Genomic DNA, 16,287 nt, shown 5'->3' on the forward strand with positions numbered 1-16,287 from the left:
CCCGACCCGAATTCTTTCTCATCTTTTGATGGTACTTATTGTGGACATCGGATTGACTATTGGCTAGCGTATGGATATTGGATAGCAGTCTCAAAATATCCAAAATTTCAGATATCACTCTCACCCAAATAAGCGTATTGTAGAAAGTTAGTGTCGATCAAAAAATTGGTTCAAAATCGGATTTCATGAGAAATGTTTCAAAATCCACAAAAAGACACGTGAAATCAGAGAAAATTTGAATTGTTTCACTAGTTACAGAATCGGTTTGCCTACCGATTTTGTCCCCTCTCGTGGCACAATTCAAATAATACTTGATTTTGGCGTGACCTCTTTTTCCTTTAAAAAAGTACAAAATCGGGAGACAAACCGATTCTGTACCTGTAGAAGAAAAGAAGGCACAGAGCAACAAGGAGTTTAAAGTGCAGGAAGATTGGTTGTCACCTGGATTTGATAATACTACTACACTGTCCAATTTCAATTTGTCCACCTATTTTTTTGTTCAATATCATTTTCAGATCCATCAAATAAACATTTTCTATAACTTTTACTAATTTCTGGAATATTTATAATTTCTGTACAGAAAATTTAGATATCTGGTGAAACTGAAATAAAGGCTACATGGTACATGAAATCATCAATTCGAGCTGTTTCTATACATGCGAAAAAATTCTTCAAATTTCATCCGTCTTATATCAACAATTTTTCAACTGATGAAATTATGGTTACAATATCATTAACATTTTATCAGTTGACAGATTTTTGATATCTCTTATAGGAAAGGAGATAATTGAGCTCAAAGTGTGCGCTCCCACCTTTTAAGCGGTGGGCGCCGCCAATCCTAGACTTCCACTTTGAGTTTAATTATCTCAATTTCTGTGAGAGTAATCAAGAAATCTTCATCTGGTAAAATTCTTATCATAATATCAGTAACATTTTATCAATTAACAAATTCTTGATATCTCTCACAGGAACCGAGATAATCGAGCTCAAAGGGGGAAGTACTGGGTGGCGTTCTATTAGAGCGTTCTCAAGTTTGGATTCAGCAATTTTCGAAAGTTGTCTAGAATTTTTAATTTTTTGAGAATGGGATTTTCGAATTCAGGAGGTCTATTAGGTTTTTTTTAGTTTGTTTCCCAATCTCTTGATTGTAAAGTCGTCTCCAAGAATCTATTTCGAGGACCGCCATGCTAAAAACGCTAAAAACAAAACCATTAAAACCCGATGCACTTTTTCAAAAAGTGCAAAAATCTGTGCTGGGATTTCTTGAAGCAAACGAAAGCTCGAATCGTTAAACAATTACACTAGTAGTTCCAAAAAATCCATCCATCGCCGTTTCAAATTGCTCATCTTCTCAAGGAACATATGTCACCCCCAGGACAGAATGTCTCTGCGTCTCTAAACGATTTTTTTGTAAAAAAAAACGTTTTTCTCTCTCAAGAAGAAAATACACGAGAACGAGACCCGAAAAACACATATAATAGTTTAAAAGTGCATGGCTTTTCTCTGGCGTCTCTTGGGCCCTGGGGGTAAAGGAACGGGCGGCCCGCCGCCCGCGGGCGCTCGCAAAAAGCAGAAGCAGCGAGAAAAGTGCAAAGAAATTAGAGACCGGTCTCTCTTCAAGATCCTTTCTCTCTCGTGTCGTATAACTATAAAAAATTGGAAGAAAACGAAGAAAGGGAAAATGGGCGAAAAAAACTGAGATGATCGCCTGACACTGGGGGGTAGGATACGGGGACTGGGGCAGCTGCTGGATGGAAAATTGGGAATCAGGGATCTTAGTTGGCAAAAGGAAGTCATGATAACTTCGATGCCGGAAAAGATACGGTAGCATTGGGCTAGATATGCTCTAAAATGGGTAAAGTCTAGGTGGTTGAAAAAGTAGGTCAAAGTCTCCCAATCTTTTTGAAAATTTCAGAATATACTGAACAAAAATAGAGCTTCATTTTTGTAGTTGACAGCTTTTCAGAAAAATTTTATCCAAGCGAGTTATGCGACTTGTGAGCACAGCTACCCGGAAGGCACCTCCACCCACATAACTGGTGTGCGCTTTTACGAGGTGCACTTCCACGTGGCATATCTCTTTAGGATGAAATTTTTCAAAAAAGTTGTCAACTACAGAAATAAAGCTCAAGAAAAGAGCGTCATTTTTGCAGTTACAGTTTTTTGGGAAAACTAAGTCCTGACGAGATATGCCGCGTCGAAGCGCAGCTAGGCGCCGCCACCCACTGGTGTGCGCAAAAACTAGGTGCACTTCCAGATGACATATCTCGCTAGGTTCAAACTTTACAGAAAAGTTGTCAACTACAAAAATGAAGATCCAGTTTTGTTTAGTATCCTCTAAAAATTTCAAAGTAATTAAATTCAATTAACCATATTTTGTAACTATCCAAAGTTTCATAATTTCCAAAATTGCTTTTAGAAAAGTTTCTCTGTGATTTTGAATCAATTAAAGTACAAAATGCTTCAAATAAATATAACTAAATAACTAAACTCGATTTGAGTGCTCTTTTTCTCCGTAATATTTACTTGAGTAAACATTTAACAAAAATCGGAATGATGCGATGAGAGGAACACATCCCCGAATGTTTACTTGTACTTTTTATTATAAATTTTTTTTCTGTATATTTTAGTTAGTTAGTATGCTTTTGCAAAAGATGCAGACTAAAAATACAAAAGCACACAAAAAACAAATAGGGAAAAACCCAAAAATGCATAACGGGGGTTCGAACCCTCGATAGGAGATTGATAGACAATCGCGCGCACCCCTCGGCCACCGGACCACAAAGCTTTAGAAGGCAAGATGTTGGATAAGAAAGAGCGGCTTGCAATGTGAGACGGGGAGAGGAAGCAGATGAATCAATACTGAAATTTTTTACAAAAATTCAAGTTCTTGAAATTTCGAAATTCTTTAAAAATTCTAAAAACCTCGAAAAATGGGATCAATTTAATTATGTGGTATTCCAGGGTTCCAATAAATTCTTATTTTTGGTTTCTCAGATTCTTCTAGATTCTTTAAGATCCTTAAGGATCTCTGATCCACTTTGTTCTTTTCATTTCTATGTTTTGCTCTCGGGTCATCCGGTTTTTTGCGAAGAGAATCCCAAAAAAAAAGCCTTTAAAGTGCACATAGTCAGACCGCCTAAACCATAAAAGTGCACATCATTTTTTCTCCACCGACCGGATTACGGTAGCGCGTCCGTTTTTTTTCTCTCGTTCGTTGAAATATTTACAAACATATAGACAGCCATACGGAGGTTTTTTGTTTATTCTCGTTCCTCTCTCTAGCGCAATCGTTTTTCTGTTATCTCTGCGTCTCTTCGATATCCCTGATCTCTCGCTCCTACCAAAAATCGTCACCCCCAGGCAAACAGGACGCACCAAGAGAGAAGAAGCGAAAAAGAGAACAAAAAAGAGAGCAAAAAATGGCTAAAAGTGCAAAAATGAGAGAATGGGGAATTCGAGGAGAGGCGGTTACACATTTATGAGAAGAACATACAGAACGGTGAAAAGAGACACTGACGTATAGTTAGTATGTGTGTCTGGGAGTGGAAATGTGAAGAATTGGGAAATTTGAGGGATTTTTAGGCTTCGAAACGTTTAAAATACAAAAGAAAATAAAAACAAAATAGTAACAACCAAAAAAGCATTGCGGGGGTTTGAACCAGCAACACGAGACTGCTAGACAAGAGCGCGCACCCCTCGGCCACCGGACCTCACTGCCCTAGGAGGCGAGATGTCGGATAAGAACGGGGAGCTTGGAAGACAAAAGAGGGGAAAGGAAGCAGCAAATCCAAAAATGAAAATTCAAAATTTTGAATACATTTTTGAGGTACTGATTTCTGGAATTCAAGATTTAGAGGGATCTAATACTGAAAATTGAAAAATTAATTAGATTTTGAGGGGAAAAAAACTATGATTAACCTCTATTTTTTATCACAAACAAAAAAGTTTCCAACACAGGAAATTGAAGAGGAAATTGGAAAAATATAAATATGAATAATACCTTTCTTGTAATACCTTTTCATGATTGTTGTGCTGAAAAGTCTCTTTAATGTTTTAGATTTCAAAAAATTTTGGTCCCTAGTCCTAAAAATTGACACAAGTACTCATAACTAATTCATATGATTTCATATTCCATTTTGACACATTTTTAATCTAAATTTTCATATTAGCTACCCAAAAGACACATAAAAATTACCCCAAAACAAAAAAAAAAGCAATAAGCCTTCTATTTTACACCACATTCTTATACATAGTTTTCCTCAAGCATACTGACTGCGCCTTTTTCAAAGGCCTATAACTCGGTTCAAAATAAGGATTTTTGTTTGATTTTTAAACAAAACTGTAGAACTTGACGAGATCTACAAAATGATATATAATTCAACAGTGTTCGAAATCTTAGTTCTGAACTAGGAAGACCGCAAAGGAGAGGAGTTGGAGCTTGGCGGGCAGGCGTGTCTGTTTCATGGCTTCTGGATTGGCACACAAATGCCAAATACGGTTGAATGTTATATTATTTTGTAGATCTTGTCGAGTTCTACATTTTACTTTTTGATTCAACTGAAATTTCTTATTGTGAGCTGAGTTATGCGTTTTTAAAAAGTAGGATCCAATTATGAGAGACAGAGAGAGGCAAACGCACCCCATTACTGAAATAATCCCATTATATTCTCATGATCTTATCCAAAAATCATTCATACCTATTTTCAGCAATCCGCCTACGGTATCTGCCTCCTAGTGCTTCTTCTCGCCGCTCTTCCCAGGATAGTAGTGGTATTGGCAGCACCACAAGCAGCTCCACTTCTTCCTATCGTATTTTATCTGGTTGGCACTGCGCTTAACTTTTTTCATGTGAGTTTTAAGATTTTTGAATTTGAGATTTCAAGATTACGCTAAAAACCAGCGTTCTACGACATCTGGGAGCCGAGGTATGGGCGCTTGAAATTTCAAGGCTAGAGCGCAGGCAGTTAAAGTGTCTCGTTGTCTGCGTCTCCAAACAAAATAATTTAAATTATATATTTTTAGAAAGCTTTTGAAATGTCACACAGTTCTGAAAAAGAATCAAGCTTCTAGGACCATTGGAAGTCGAGATATAGGCGTTTGAAGTTTGGAGGCTAGAGACGCAGACAACGAGACACTCTGCGTCTCTAGCCTGATATTGTTAATGCGCATATCTCGGCTCTCAGTGGTCTTCGAAATGTGATTTTTTCACCATTCTTTTCAGAATCTTGCCCTTTTTCTGACTTCCTTAACTCTGATCTATTTTCATTTCCAGCTCTACGTGTACTGGCACTGGTATTGGCACGTTAGTGCTATGTGGAATTCTGTGGTCCGTGTGAAATTCGGTCAACGACTTGAAAATGCGAACAATCGGAGTCGAAGGGATAAGCCGAGGGTTCCTAAGGAAGAGATAGATGATGCTGTGCTGCATTATGTGCCAGGGACAAAACCAGTCGAACAGAATCATGTGCAGAATCACGTACAGAGTCAGAGTATAGAACAGAAGGTAGGAATCAAAAAGTTTGTGTGGAAGAATCATTTTTCTAAGACATCTGGGAGTCGAGATATGATTGTTCCAAGTTTTGTGAGAGACGCAGACAGTTAGAATGTCTCGTTGTCTCTAGTCTTTAAACTTGAAAGAACCATATCTCGGCCCCCTGTGATCCTAGAACATTTGTTCTAGCGTTGGAAAGCTAGAGACGCAGACAGCCAGACACACTTACTATCTGAATTTCTTCTGAAACTTATAGAAACGCGTTTTTAATCCCCAAATCTAAAAATTTCATTTTCCAGATCATCCTCCCGCCACCGAACCCTAATCATCACCACCATCGCTACTCTTCTCCGCCTCATCAAAATAGAAGACGTACCTCATCAGAAGCAACTCATCAGACGCCTTCTCGAAAACTCCTTCCAGCCCAACCGCCTTCAGAATACCGACGTCATCTGAAGTTCCCCCAGCGACCTCATCACAATCATCATCGAGGGCCACGAACATATTATTCTGACGACGACGATGGCGATTCAGAAGGCGAAGACGACGACGACGATCTTCCGACACCGCCTCCTCCGATATTCGCCACTAGACTGACTTCGGATTCTTGGGAGAATCAGAGGCTTCGACCTGGGCGACGTCAACTTCCGGAAACACCGGATTTACCAAAACACGGCGAACTTCCTCAACTTTTTAGTATTTCACATACTAATGTTTGAAAAGTGTGAAATTTGATTCTCTCTACTCACATTTTTGGTCCTCTAGTCATTTGAGTAGTCGTAGAATGACCCTCCGGGATGTTTCAACACAGAAAGTGTGCGTTTTTACGTCATGGTGTTCGCACCCTTATCTAGATCTGACCGAGTAGCTCAAAGCAACAAGCTAGAAAACTATTTTTATCAGTAAAAAGCCCAAAAAAATTAACAGAAATCCATCTAAAAACCACTTTTCTAGGACCACTGGGAGCCGAGATATGAGTGTTTGAAGTTTTGAGGCTAGAGACGCAGACAACAAACTGTAAATGCGCATATCTCGGCTCCTAGTGGCCCTAGCAACTTGATTCTTTCTACGTTATGTCCAGAATTTCGCCCTTTTTAAAAATTACAACTTTCAAACTTACTAAGGTTCTGTTTGTGCAAACACCGTGACGAGAAAATACACCGTTGAAGCGTTCCTAAACTTTCTTTCAGATCTTTCATGTTTTCCCCCCAGTGATTTCTTTTTCGTTTTTTTTTCTCTGTTATCAATTTCATCTTTTAAAATTCTCGATTTGCAATAAATGTTTTTTCTTGATGTTCATACAAAACTTTAAAATAAAGGAGCTGAACTTGTGGTACAAATATACATGCTGCTCCACTAAGCTACAGTAGCCGCTTCAGACCCTATGTGTCTTTAAATTGAAACTAATTTTGGAGCTAAATATGCAATTTAATCGAAATGCTTCATTTCTGTCCAATAATCACTTTCCTATGATCACTGGAAGCCGAGATATGATTATTAGAAGGATTGAGGTGAGAGACGCAGACAACGAGACACTCTGCGTCTCTAGCCTGAAATTGTAAATGCGCATATCTCGGCTCTCAGTGGTCCTGGAAACTTGATTTTTTCGCCATTCTTCCCAGAACTTAACCCTTATTCTGATTTCATTAACATCGGCATGTTTTAAAAAATTTTTCAAAGAAGTGTTTTTTTATAAACTATTTTTCCAGAGATTTCATATATTTAGAAAGTGTGAGATTTAAAATCATTCCTTTCTATCCAAGAATGACTTTTCTGGGAATACTGGGAGCCGAGATGATATGGTCGTTTGAAGTTTTGAGGTTAGAGACGCAGACAACGAGACACACTGAGTCTCTAACCTCAAACTGTAACTGCACATATCTCGGCTCTCAGTGGTCCTCGAAACTTGATTTTTTTACGATTCTTTTCAGAAATGAACGGGATTTCCGATTTGATTAACTTTGATCTACTTTTACCTTTTCATTAAATTTTTTTTCCAAAATGCGTTTCGGTCATTTCGCTTATTCAAATGAAAGTAAAATTAAAAGCCATGCATTTCTGTCCAAGAATGACTTTTCTAGCACCACTCGGAGCCGAGATATGAGTGTTTGAATTTTTGAGGCCAGAGACGTAGACAACGAGACACTCTGCGTCTCTAACCTCAAAATGTAAATGCGCATATCTCGGCTCTCAGTGGTCCTAGAAACTTGATTTTTTCACTATTCTCTCCAGAAATTAACGGGCTTTCTGGTTTTCTTAACTCTGACCCATTTTTGTTTCTGTTTTTGCCATAAATAGGAGAAACGGAAAACCTAAAGGTTTTATATTACTCCCGTCTTTCCCCTATCCGTCTTCTTCCTCTTTTTGCTCCACTCCATTCTCTTTACTCTATAGAATACTAGAAAGAAGGAGAAGTCGCATAATCTCTCCCACTTCCTCCAATTCTTTCTTCTTCAGAATAACAATCGGACGCCTTCTCCTTTTCTTCTCTATGCTCTCTCATCTCCATGGAGACCCCAACTCACGGAGCAGCAAAAAGAAGAAAAAGAAGAAAAAGAATTTCAACAAAAAATAGTAATGACAAATATCTATGTATGGGTCCGAACCTCTCGTTCTCTTCAATTCTTCTATCCTACTGTAGATGTGGAGAAGGATGATCCATTTTCGGTTTATTATGAAATTGCAATGGATGTGATTGGATTGATGAAGGAGTGTGATAGGATAAGGTGAGGATATAATCTTGCTTATTTTTGAATTTCTGCTTTTTTCAGCTCCGAAGAATTTGAAACTATGGGTAAAGGCCGTATCTCAAAAGTCTACACAGAAGCGATATTCCAGAACGCTGTGGAGCATGGAAATGTAAAGTTTAAGGCAAATGCGCTCCAATGCAAATAAAGAAAAAGTTTCAGATCAACGCTCGTCTTAAACTTCTTGTATTCTCCCTTTTGTTCGCTGCAATTCAGCAGAGGACCCCAGATATGGCAAAATCAAATCGAAATGATATTGTATTGACTCGCATCTCGAAATATTTCGGTGAGAGACTGAAACTCTGAAATTTTAAAGTTTCCAAAATAATTTTCAGGTCCAATATTCAAACTTTTGTTCCAGATGGATGTCGGAAAACGGCTACAAGATAGAGATATTGTACAAGCTATTGGTAGTGGACAGGTAAAGGATGTTTAGCACTTCTAGAGATTGAAATTACCAGAAAAATTATATAATCAGAACAAGGGTAAAATTCTGAACATAGCGTTAAAAAAATCAAGATTCTAGGACCACTAGGAGCCGATATGCGCATTTACAATTTGAGGTTAGAGACGCAGAGTGTCTCGTTGTTTGCATCTCTCCCCTCGAAACTTTGAACGTCCATATCTCGGCTCTCAATGGTCCTAGGAAACTCATTTTTGGACAGAAATGAATGATTTCAAATTTCGCACTTTTTGAATAAACAAAATCACCGAAAAATCGAAAAAAAACATTTTTGGAAATTTAAAATTAGGACAGAGTTAATAAAACCTGAACAAGAAAGAAATTCTGAGAAGAATGTTGAAAAAATCAAGTTACCAGTACCACTAGGAGCCGAGATATGCGCATTTACAGTTTGAGGTTAGAGACGCAGAGTGTCTCGTTGTCTGCGTCTCTCCCCTCAAACTTTAAACGCCCATATCTCGGCTCCCAGTGGTCCTAGAAAAATCATTCTTGGACAGAAATTTATGATTACAAATTTCACACTTTCTGAATGAACGAAATGAAAATATTTTGAAAAAATCATTCTTGTAACCCGGGCCTTTTCCGGGCCTTCGCGGGCCCTGGCATAATTTCTCTCAGAGCCAATATTTTCGGACCAATTAAATTTGATATGATAGAACTCGACGAGTACTACAAAATGATACTATCTACAAAAAAGTTACAACCAAAATAGTACGAAAAAGTGCAGGCCCGGCCCGGGCCTTCCGGACCGTCCGGGAAAAGCCACTTGATGGCCTGTAACTTTGTTCATAGACAAGAGATAGTTTTCCAAATAGTTGCATTTTGTAGAACTCGTCGAGTTCTATCATATCAAATTTAGGTGGTCCAAAAATATTGACTCTGAGAGAAACTATGCCAGGGCCCGCGAAGGCCCAGCAAAGGCCCGGATTACAAGTATGGAAAAAATAGTTTTTCTGGAAATTCAAAAATATACCGAAGTTGATAAAATCAAAAAGGAATAAATTCTGAGAAGAATGGTGAAAATACCAAGTCCCTAGGACCACTGAGAGCCGAGATATGAGCGCGTACAGTTTGAGGCTAGAGACGCAGCGTGTCTCGTTGCCTGCGTCTCTCACATCAATATTTCAAACGCTTATATCTCGGCTCCTAGTAGTGCTAGAAAAGTCGTTTTTATCTGAATTTTTGTGAATTGATCTGCTCTTCCACCTTCAGGAAATTCCAAGTTCTCAAAATTCCCAAATTAAGAAATCTCAAATACTGAAAATTTCCTTTCCAGGGCTACAAATTCCTTGACGTCCTGTTCGAAGGAACCATAAAACACAAACACGGAAATTCCAATCACCACGGGGTCCGCCCGTTATCCCTAATAGTTCCTCTGATCCTTGACAAAGTCAACAGTATCTCTCTTCCATTTCTCTGCAATGAAATCCGACGTCACCTAATCAAGGATCCTTATCACATCGATGAATTCGCGTCGGAAAAATCACCACAAATATTTTCTACAGTAAGACGAACCACACTGGCACATAACAGTCGACGAGTTGTTCACTTGCATTATATCAATCGGATTGAGGTTTTGAGAAAGGACGAATTTGCGAATGTTCATTTGAGAATATGTAATGATAAACCAAAGGCGTCGTTTGTTTTCGTTCCGTTGAGGTTAGTTGAAAAAGTTCAAGAAGCTGAAAAATATTATCAGCAGAAACCCCAGAAAATTCAACAAAAATCCCTCAAAAAATTATTTTAGGACCACTTGGAGCCGAGATATGGGCTTTTAAAGTTTTGAGGTGAGAGACGCAGACAGTTAGAGTGTCTCGTTGTCTGCGTCTCTATACAAAACTATGGAAATTATATATTTTTAGAAAGCTCTTGAAATTCTACACATTTCTAAAAAAGAATCAAACTTCTAGGTCCACTGGAAGCCGAGATATCGCCGTGTGAAGTTTTGAGGTGAGAGACGCAGACAACGAGACACACTGCGTCTCTGACCTCAAATTGTAACTATTCATATCTCGGCGCATATTGGCTCTAGAAATGCGATTTTTGGACTGAAATGCTTCCTTTCAAATTTTGCATAATTTGAGAAATTGAAAATTTCAAAAATTGAAATATTGTGTTGTCTAGGTTTTTCAGATTTTTCAAATACTATTTTTTTTGCTGTGAAGCTGAACACTCTTAACTTCTTATCGATTTCCGTCCAAAACGAATGTTCCAGGACCACTAGAAACCGAGATACTGCCGCGAGAGACGCAGACAATTAGAGTGTCTCGTTGTCCGCGTCTTCAGCATTTTCAAACGCTCATTTCTCAGCTACCAGTAGTCCTAGACACTTGGTCTTTTTTTAGAAATATGTGAAATGTCAAGACTTTTCTGAAAATATATAACACCAAAGAGTTGTGTTGAGAGACGCAGACAACGAGACACTCTAACTGTCTGCGTCCCTATAAAGCTTTCAATGCTCATATCTTCTAGTGATCGTAGAAGCATGGTTTTTTTTTTTGCCAAATTACTCGAAATGTTCTATATTTTCATTTTAACAATTTTCAGATGTGAAACTGTATTCCTTGACAGCCTTTTCTACACACAATGGATTCTATTGGGTGCTGTTCGTGGTATCGTCATTGTCAAGAACTGTCAAAACACCAGGATTTCCGTTAGTTGTGAACAATTGATAATTTTGGATTCGAAAAATCTGGAAATTCATTTCATGTCACCAAAAAAGCCATTGATTTCCAGTAGCGTGGGCATCACTTTGGCTCCGTTTAATACGATTTATGAGGTTTGTTCGGTGGAGCGAATTCGCATTTTCTCAGATTAAAATTTTTTAAATGTTGATTTTCAGGGACAAGAAGAGTTTTTGGAAGAAAATGGGCACTATTTCAACAATAATTTGGTTTTCAAGGAGCCGATAATGGTAGGCTTTGAATTTTTAAAATTTATTCTGATTTTGTGAAACTTTTCAGTTCTCCAGTGGTTCCTGGACAATGGACACTTCAAAATTTGTGTGCCAGAGTACCCCATTAGATGCAATGGATCAGCAATTTGAAGTAACTTTTCTCGAAAACTACAGTAATCCAAGATTAAAATTTCCAGACTCTTCTGAACTCTCTTCCCGAAGAATACCGTATTGCTCACTACCGTAATACAATTGAAGCTCAAAAAATGATGGCTGCGGAGCCAGAAAAGTGTCGTGTCAGTGACGTGGCAACGAATTTCGACCTACTGTACCTGAAATCAAAAATTGAGAAAAAGGAGGAGGAGTAGGGCTCAAATGCGCCCCATAGAACAAACGGTTGTAACTTTTGAACTAAGCAAGATATCGAAAAGGTGTCAACTATAAAGTTGTGTGAAATTTCAAGTCCAACAATTTTTCAGTTGATAACTTTTGGCCATATCTTCTAGTTCTTAAGATACAACAGTTTTTCTAAAATGTATTTGATAAATTTGTGATTTTTTGTGATTTTCGCGACTTTGTGATTCATGTTTCTCATATTTATAATTAAAATAAAGTTTTTATTTTTTTCCTATCAACCTAGAAATCCCCAAAGGCAATCATTTAGACTTCATATTCATCAGCCAAACATCGAATTTAGCTGGCGCCTCTCCTCCCACAGTGAGAGAGTACAGACAAGCAGACACATGTGTTCGCCTTTCGAATCAAAGCAAAAATGTGGGGGTATAGCTCAGTGGCAGAGCATTCGACTGCAGATCGAGAGGTCCCCGGTTCAACTCCGGGTGCCCCCTAGTTTTTTTTTTCCTTTTTTTGAGAACTTAAAGAATATCATATTGGTTTTGAAGCTTTCTCCAAGAAGAAAAAACGCAGAAATCATAAAAATCGTTTATTTTATAAGATTCCACGGATTTCAAGTTGGGTTACATTTTCTGTATAAGAATTTTATTATCTTATGACCGAGATATTCCATAAACAATGTGAAAAACTATCAGATCTTTATCAAGCTAAAAAAGAGATACCAAAAAGGTGGAATCTGATAAGATCCTTATCAAGCCTCTATATAAGCTTAACTGTTCCTCCAAAATCTTCACATTTGGAGCGAAAAGTCCTCTAGAAAAGATGTCCACCTTCAAAACCATCCTCATCTCAATACTCTGTTGCTCCTCGGCCTCGTGTGCTCCAAGAACAAGAATGACAGTTCCGTTCACTTCATGGAGGAATACTTCAAAACACTCAACCATGCGATCCTTGCAAAGGATTTGACCACTCTACCGGCACTTCTCGATGACAATTTCTACTTAATGCCATGCAATGGTGCCAAGTATGGGAAGCCGATGAGAAAAGGTTAGATTATGAACATTGTGAAAAAAAATTAGTAAAATGTATTTTGGACCGAAACTTTTTGGGGAAAGAATCAAGTTTCTAGGAGCACTGGAAGCCGAGTTATAGCCATCTGAAGTTTTAAACGATAGAGCGCAGACAACGAGACACACAGCGTCTCTAACCTCAAACTTTTAACGCCTATTTCTCGACTCCCAGTGATCCTAGAAATGTCATTCTTTTACGGATTTCAGTGAAACTTTTCCCTTTTCAATTTCAAATAACCTGATTTAAATTCCAGAAGAATTCCTGGACGCCATATTGGACCTTCCGGACAACACTGCCCCACTCATTGAAATTCAATGGTCCGAATACTGTAACGAGAAGAATCCATCCATTTTCTGTATTCGGTTCCGTCTGATGATCACCGGATTTGGAGGACGTTTTGATGTTCAGAGTTCTTATAAGCATCCATATTGGCGTGGTGGAGAAACTGGAAGATGTAATCCGAAATACTGGAGAGCTCCTCAAAATTTCTATTGAAATGTGTGAATTATTGAATAAATGAATTTTTTGCGATTTTTCTTTATTTTTCTTGAACAGGCGCAAATGTGCTCTATAGAACTAACATCTGTAACTTTTGAACCAAACAAGATATCAAAAAGTGGTCAACTAGAAAAATTTGTAAAATTTCAAGCCTAACATGTTTTAAGTTGATAACTTTTAGCTATCACTTCTAGTTCTAAAGATACAACTGTTTTTCTGAAAAGTACTTCGATACAATTCTGATTTTTTGTGATTTTCTCGACTTTATGTGTCATATTTCTCTCCTTTCTGATTAGAATAAAAGTTTTCTTCTATTTTATTAACCTAGAAATCGCTAAAGGCAATCATTTGGACTCCATATGGAACAACAGGCAAACATCCAATTTGTCTGGCGCCTATACCCCCACAGTCAGAGAGTACAGACAAGCAGACACATGTGTACGCCTTTCGCATCACTTTGAAAGTGTGGGGGTATAGCTCAGTGGCAGATACAGGTCCTGGGCGATGATGCGCATAAAGGACTCGATCCATATGCGATCCTCTAGAAGTCCGTTTGACACAAAATTCTTGCAGAAACATGTCTTTTTGGAGTACGGTAGATGAGAATTTTTGGAGTACGGTAGATGAGAATGAATAAAAAACAGAAGAACACAAAATTGAAGTGAGCAATGCTCATTTGGTGCGCAAAAAGGGACAGGAGCTCTTTCTAATTTTAATTTTTTTTTTTTGCAGATTCTTAAGTTCAGACTGCTCTTCACTTCATAATCTTTTTCAGACTCCTCTTCACACCTGCTACCGTGTTCAAATTTAAACTACCGCGCTAAATTACCCGCTGAAGAAGAGCGCCGTTGCACCAGATGACGTCACTTCACTTTTTTATCATCGTCGACGTTCGCGCTTTTAGATAACGTGTGACGTCTTCTTTACACTTTTTTCTTAAATTTATCTTATCCAAAATATGTAGAAATTATTATTTTATCCTTACTATCAGTTCTATGACCCAGAATTAGACATTTCAGAATGACAGGATTCCAAGATTCTGAGATTCAAAAATTCTAGGGTTCCAGGATTCTAAGATTCCGAGATTCTTAAACTCCAGAATTCTAGGATTCCAGGATTCCAAAATTTCACAATTCCAGGATTCCTGGATTCCAGGATTCCAGAATTCCAGAATTACAGGATTTCAGGAGTTTCAAACTCTAGAGTTCCGAGATTCCAGAATTCTAAGATCCCAGACATTCAGAATTTTGAAACCTCAAGATTCTAGAACTCCTATGTTCCAGGATTCCGAAATTCCAAGATTCCAGGATTCCAGGATTCCAGGGTTCCAGGTGATGGTTTCGAAATTCTGAGATTGGCGTACATAAAAAATAGGTCACGAACTTTAAAAATTCACGTGGGAAAAAAGTGCTACGCCTACGTGAGCGCCTAGTTTTTTTTTGATGATGTGGTTATGTATGAAGGATTTTGAAATATTCAAAAAAAAATTATTCCAACCAATCAAAAGAAGGGCGCTCTCCGTTTTGAAAAAGGGTGAGTTTAAAACTATGAAAATCTAAAATTCTGAAAGTTTGGAATTTTGAAATTTTGAAGTTCTGAAATTCTGAAATCCCGGAATTCTGAAATTCTGAAATTCTGAAGTTCTGAGATTCTGAGATTCTAAAATTCTGAAATTCTGAAACTTGTGAGATTCCGAATTTTTGAAATTCTGAAATTCTAGGATTTCTGAGATTCCGAATTTTCGAAATTCTGAGATTCCGAATTTTTGAAATTCTGAAATTCTGAATTTCTGAAATTCTGAAATTCTGAAATTTCTGAAATATTGAAAATCAGTAATTCGGAAATTCAGAAATATTGAAGTTCTGAAATTTTGAGATTCTGAAATTTTGATATTCTGAGATTGTGAAATTCGGAAATTTTGAAATTTGGAAATTCTAGGATTTCGAAATTCCGAAATTTTGAAAATCTCAAATTCTAGAATTTCTGAAATGATGGGATTCACCAATTCAGAAATTTCGAGATTTTGAAATTCGAAATTTGGAAATTCAGAATATCAGAAATTCAGAAATTTGAGAAAAAAAAAGAAATTCTGAGATTCTGAAATTTTATAGCTCTTATGAGATCTGGAAATTCGGAAATTCTGAAATTTCTAAAATCATGGGATTCACAAATTCTGAAGTTTCGAGATTCTGAATTTCAGAATCTCGGAAATTCTGTAACTCTGAGATTACGAAATTTCGAGATTCTGAAGTTTTGAAATTTGGAAATTCTGAAATGTCATTTTTTCAGACTTGCGAGACGTTGCAACCTTGGTAGGATCCAAAAAACACCCCAGAGCAATATGAATTTTCGGAAAATGTTGAAATTTGGGTCTGTGTCAGTTGGACGTGGTCGGCGCACACCGGCAAACCTTGGCAGTCTGCCTCGAAATGTGTAAACCAGAACTATCGGGAAAAAACTGAAACCTAAACTTCTCTAAGACTCATAAGTCTTTAGCGAGCAGAGACGGGGTCGTTTTTGTTTTCAGTTTTAAAGGGTGGTACAACTGATAAGAACTGCAGAAAGTTCTTGAATTTTGTACCGGCGTTTTGAGTCCCAGATATTGTATTTTGGCAATTCAGCCGGACGCTCGGAACACTGAGGGTGCCTCCGGCCCCATCTGACACATAGGGTCGTCGCCTTGGTACTATTTTGTATCATAAGACGAGCTCTTGCCCACCATCTGCAAATTTTCGCCAATAAACCTTGAGGGATCTATCTGGAG

At 37.9% G+C, this 16,287-nt stretch overlaps 2 protein-coding genes and 1 non-coding gene across 3 annotated transcripts in view; all 3 read left to right on the plus strand.

Annotated features, from left to right (window-relative positions):
* Positions 1-5,314: 5,314 nt before the first annotated feature.
* Positions 5,315-11,968, plus strand: CBG22109 (the record flags this gene model as incomplete). Its single annotated transcript, XM_045241668.1, has 11 exons — positions 5,315-5,506; positions 5,794-6,207; positions 7,916-8,220; positions 8,266-8,353; positions 8,404-8,527; positions 8,577-8,662; positions 9,981-10,363; positions 11,252-11,483; positions 11,547-11,618; positions 11,668-11,751; positions 11,798-11,968. The coding sequence occupies 11 exons, from the start codon at positions 5,315-5,317 to the stop codon at positions 11,966-11,968; spliced, it is 2,151 nt and encodes a 716-aa protein (XP_045097478.1).
* A 408-nt stretch (positions 11,969-12,376) lies between these two features.
* On the plus strand, positions 12,377-12,448 carry CBG28639. The gene has a single exon. It is a non-coding gene (tRNA).
* Positions 12,449-14,797: 2,349 nt separating this feature from the next.
* CBG22111 overlaps positions 14,798-16,287 on the plus strand; it is a gene marked incomplete at both ends in the record, with an annotated part of 2,610 nt that continues 1,120 nt past the window's right edge. The window contains one exon of the mRNA XM_045241671.1: positions 14,798-14,854. Coding sequence (XP_045097479.1) covers positions 14,798-14,854 — 57 coding nt within the window. The remainder of the gene's footprint in view (positions 14,855-16,287) is intronic.

Source organism: Caenorhabditis briggsae (genome assembly GCF_000004555.2).
Source record: "Caenorhabditis briggsae complete genome, chrI, whole genome shotgun sequence".
NCBI classification, from domain to species: Eukaryota; Metazoa; Nematoda; class Chromadorea; order Rhabditida; family Rhabditidae; genus Caenorhabditis; species Caenorhabditis briggsae.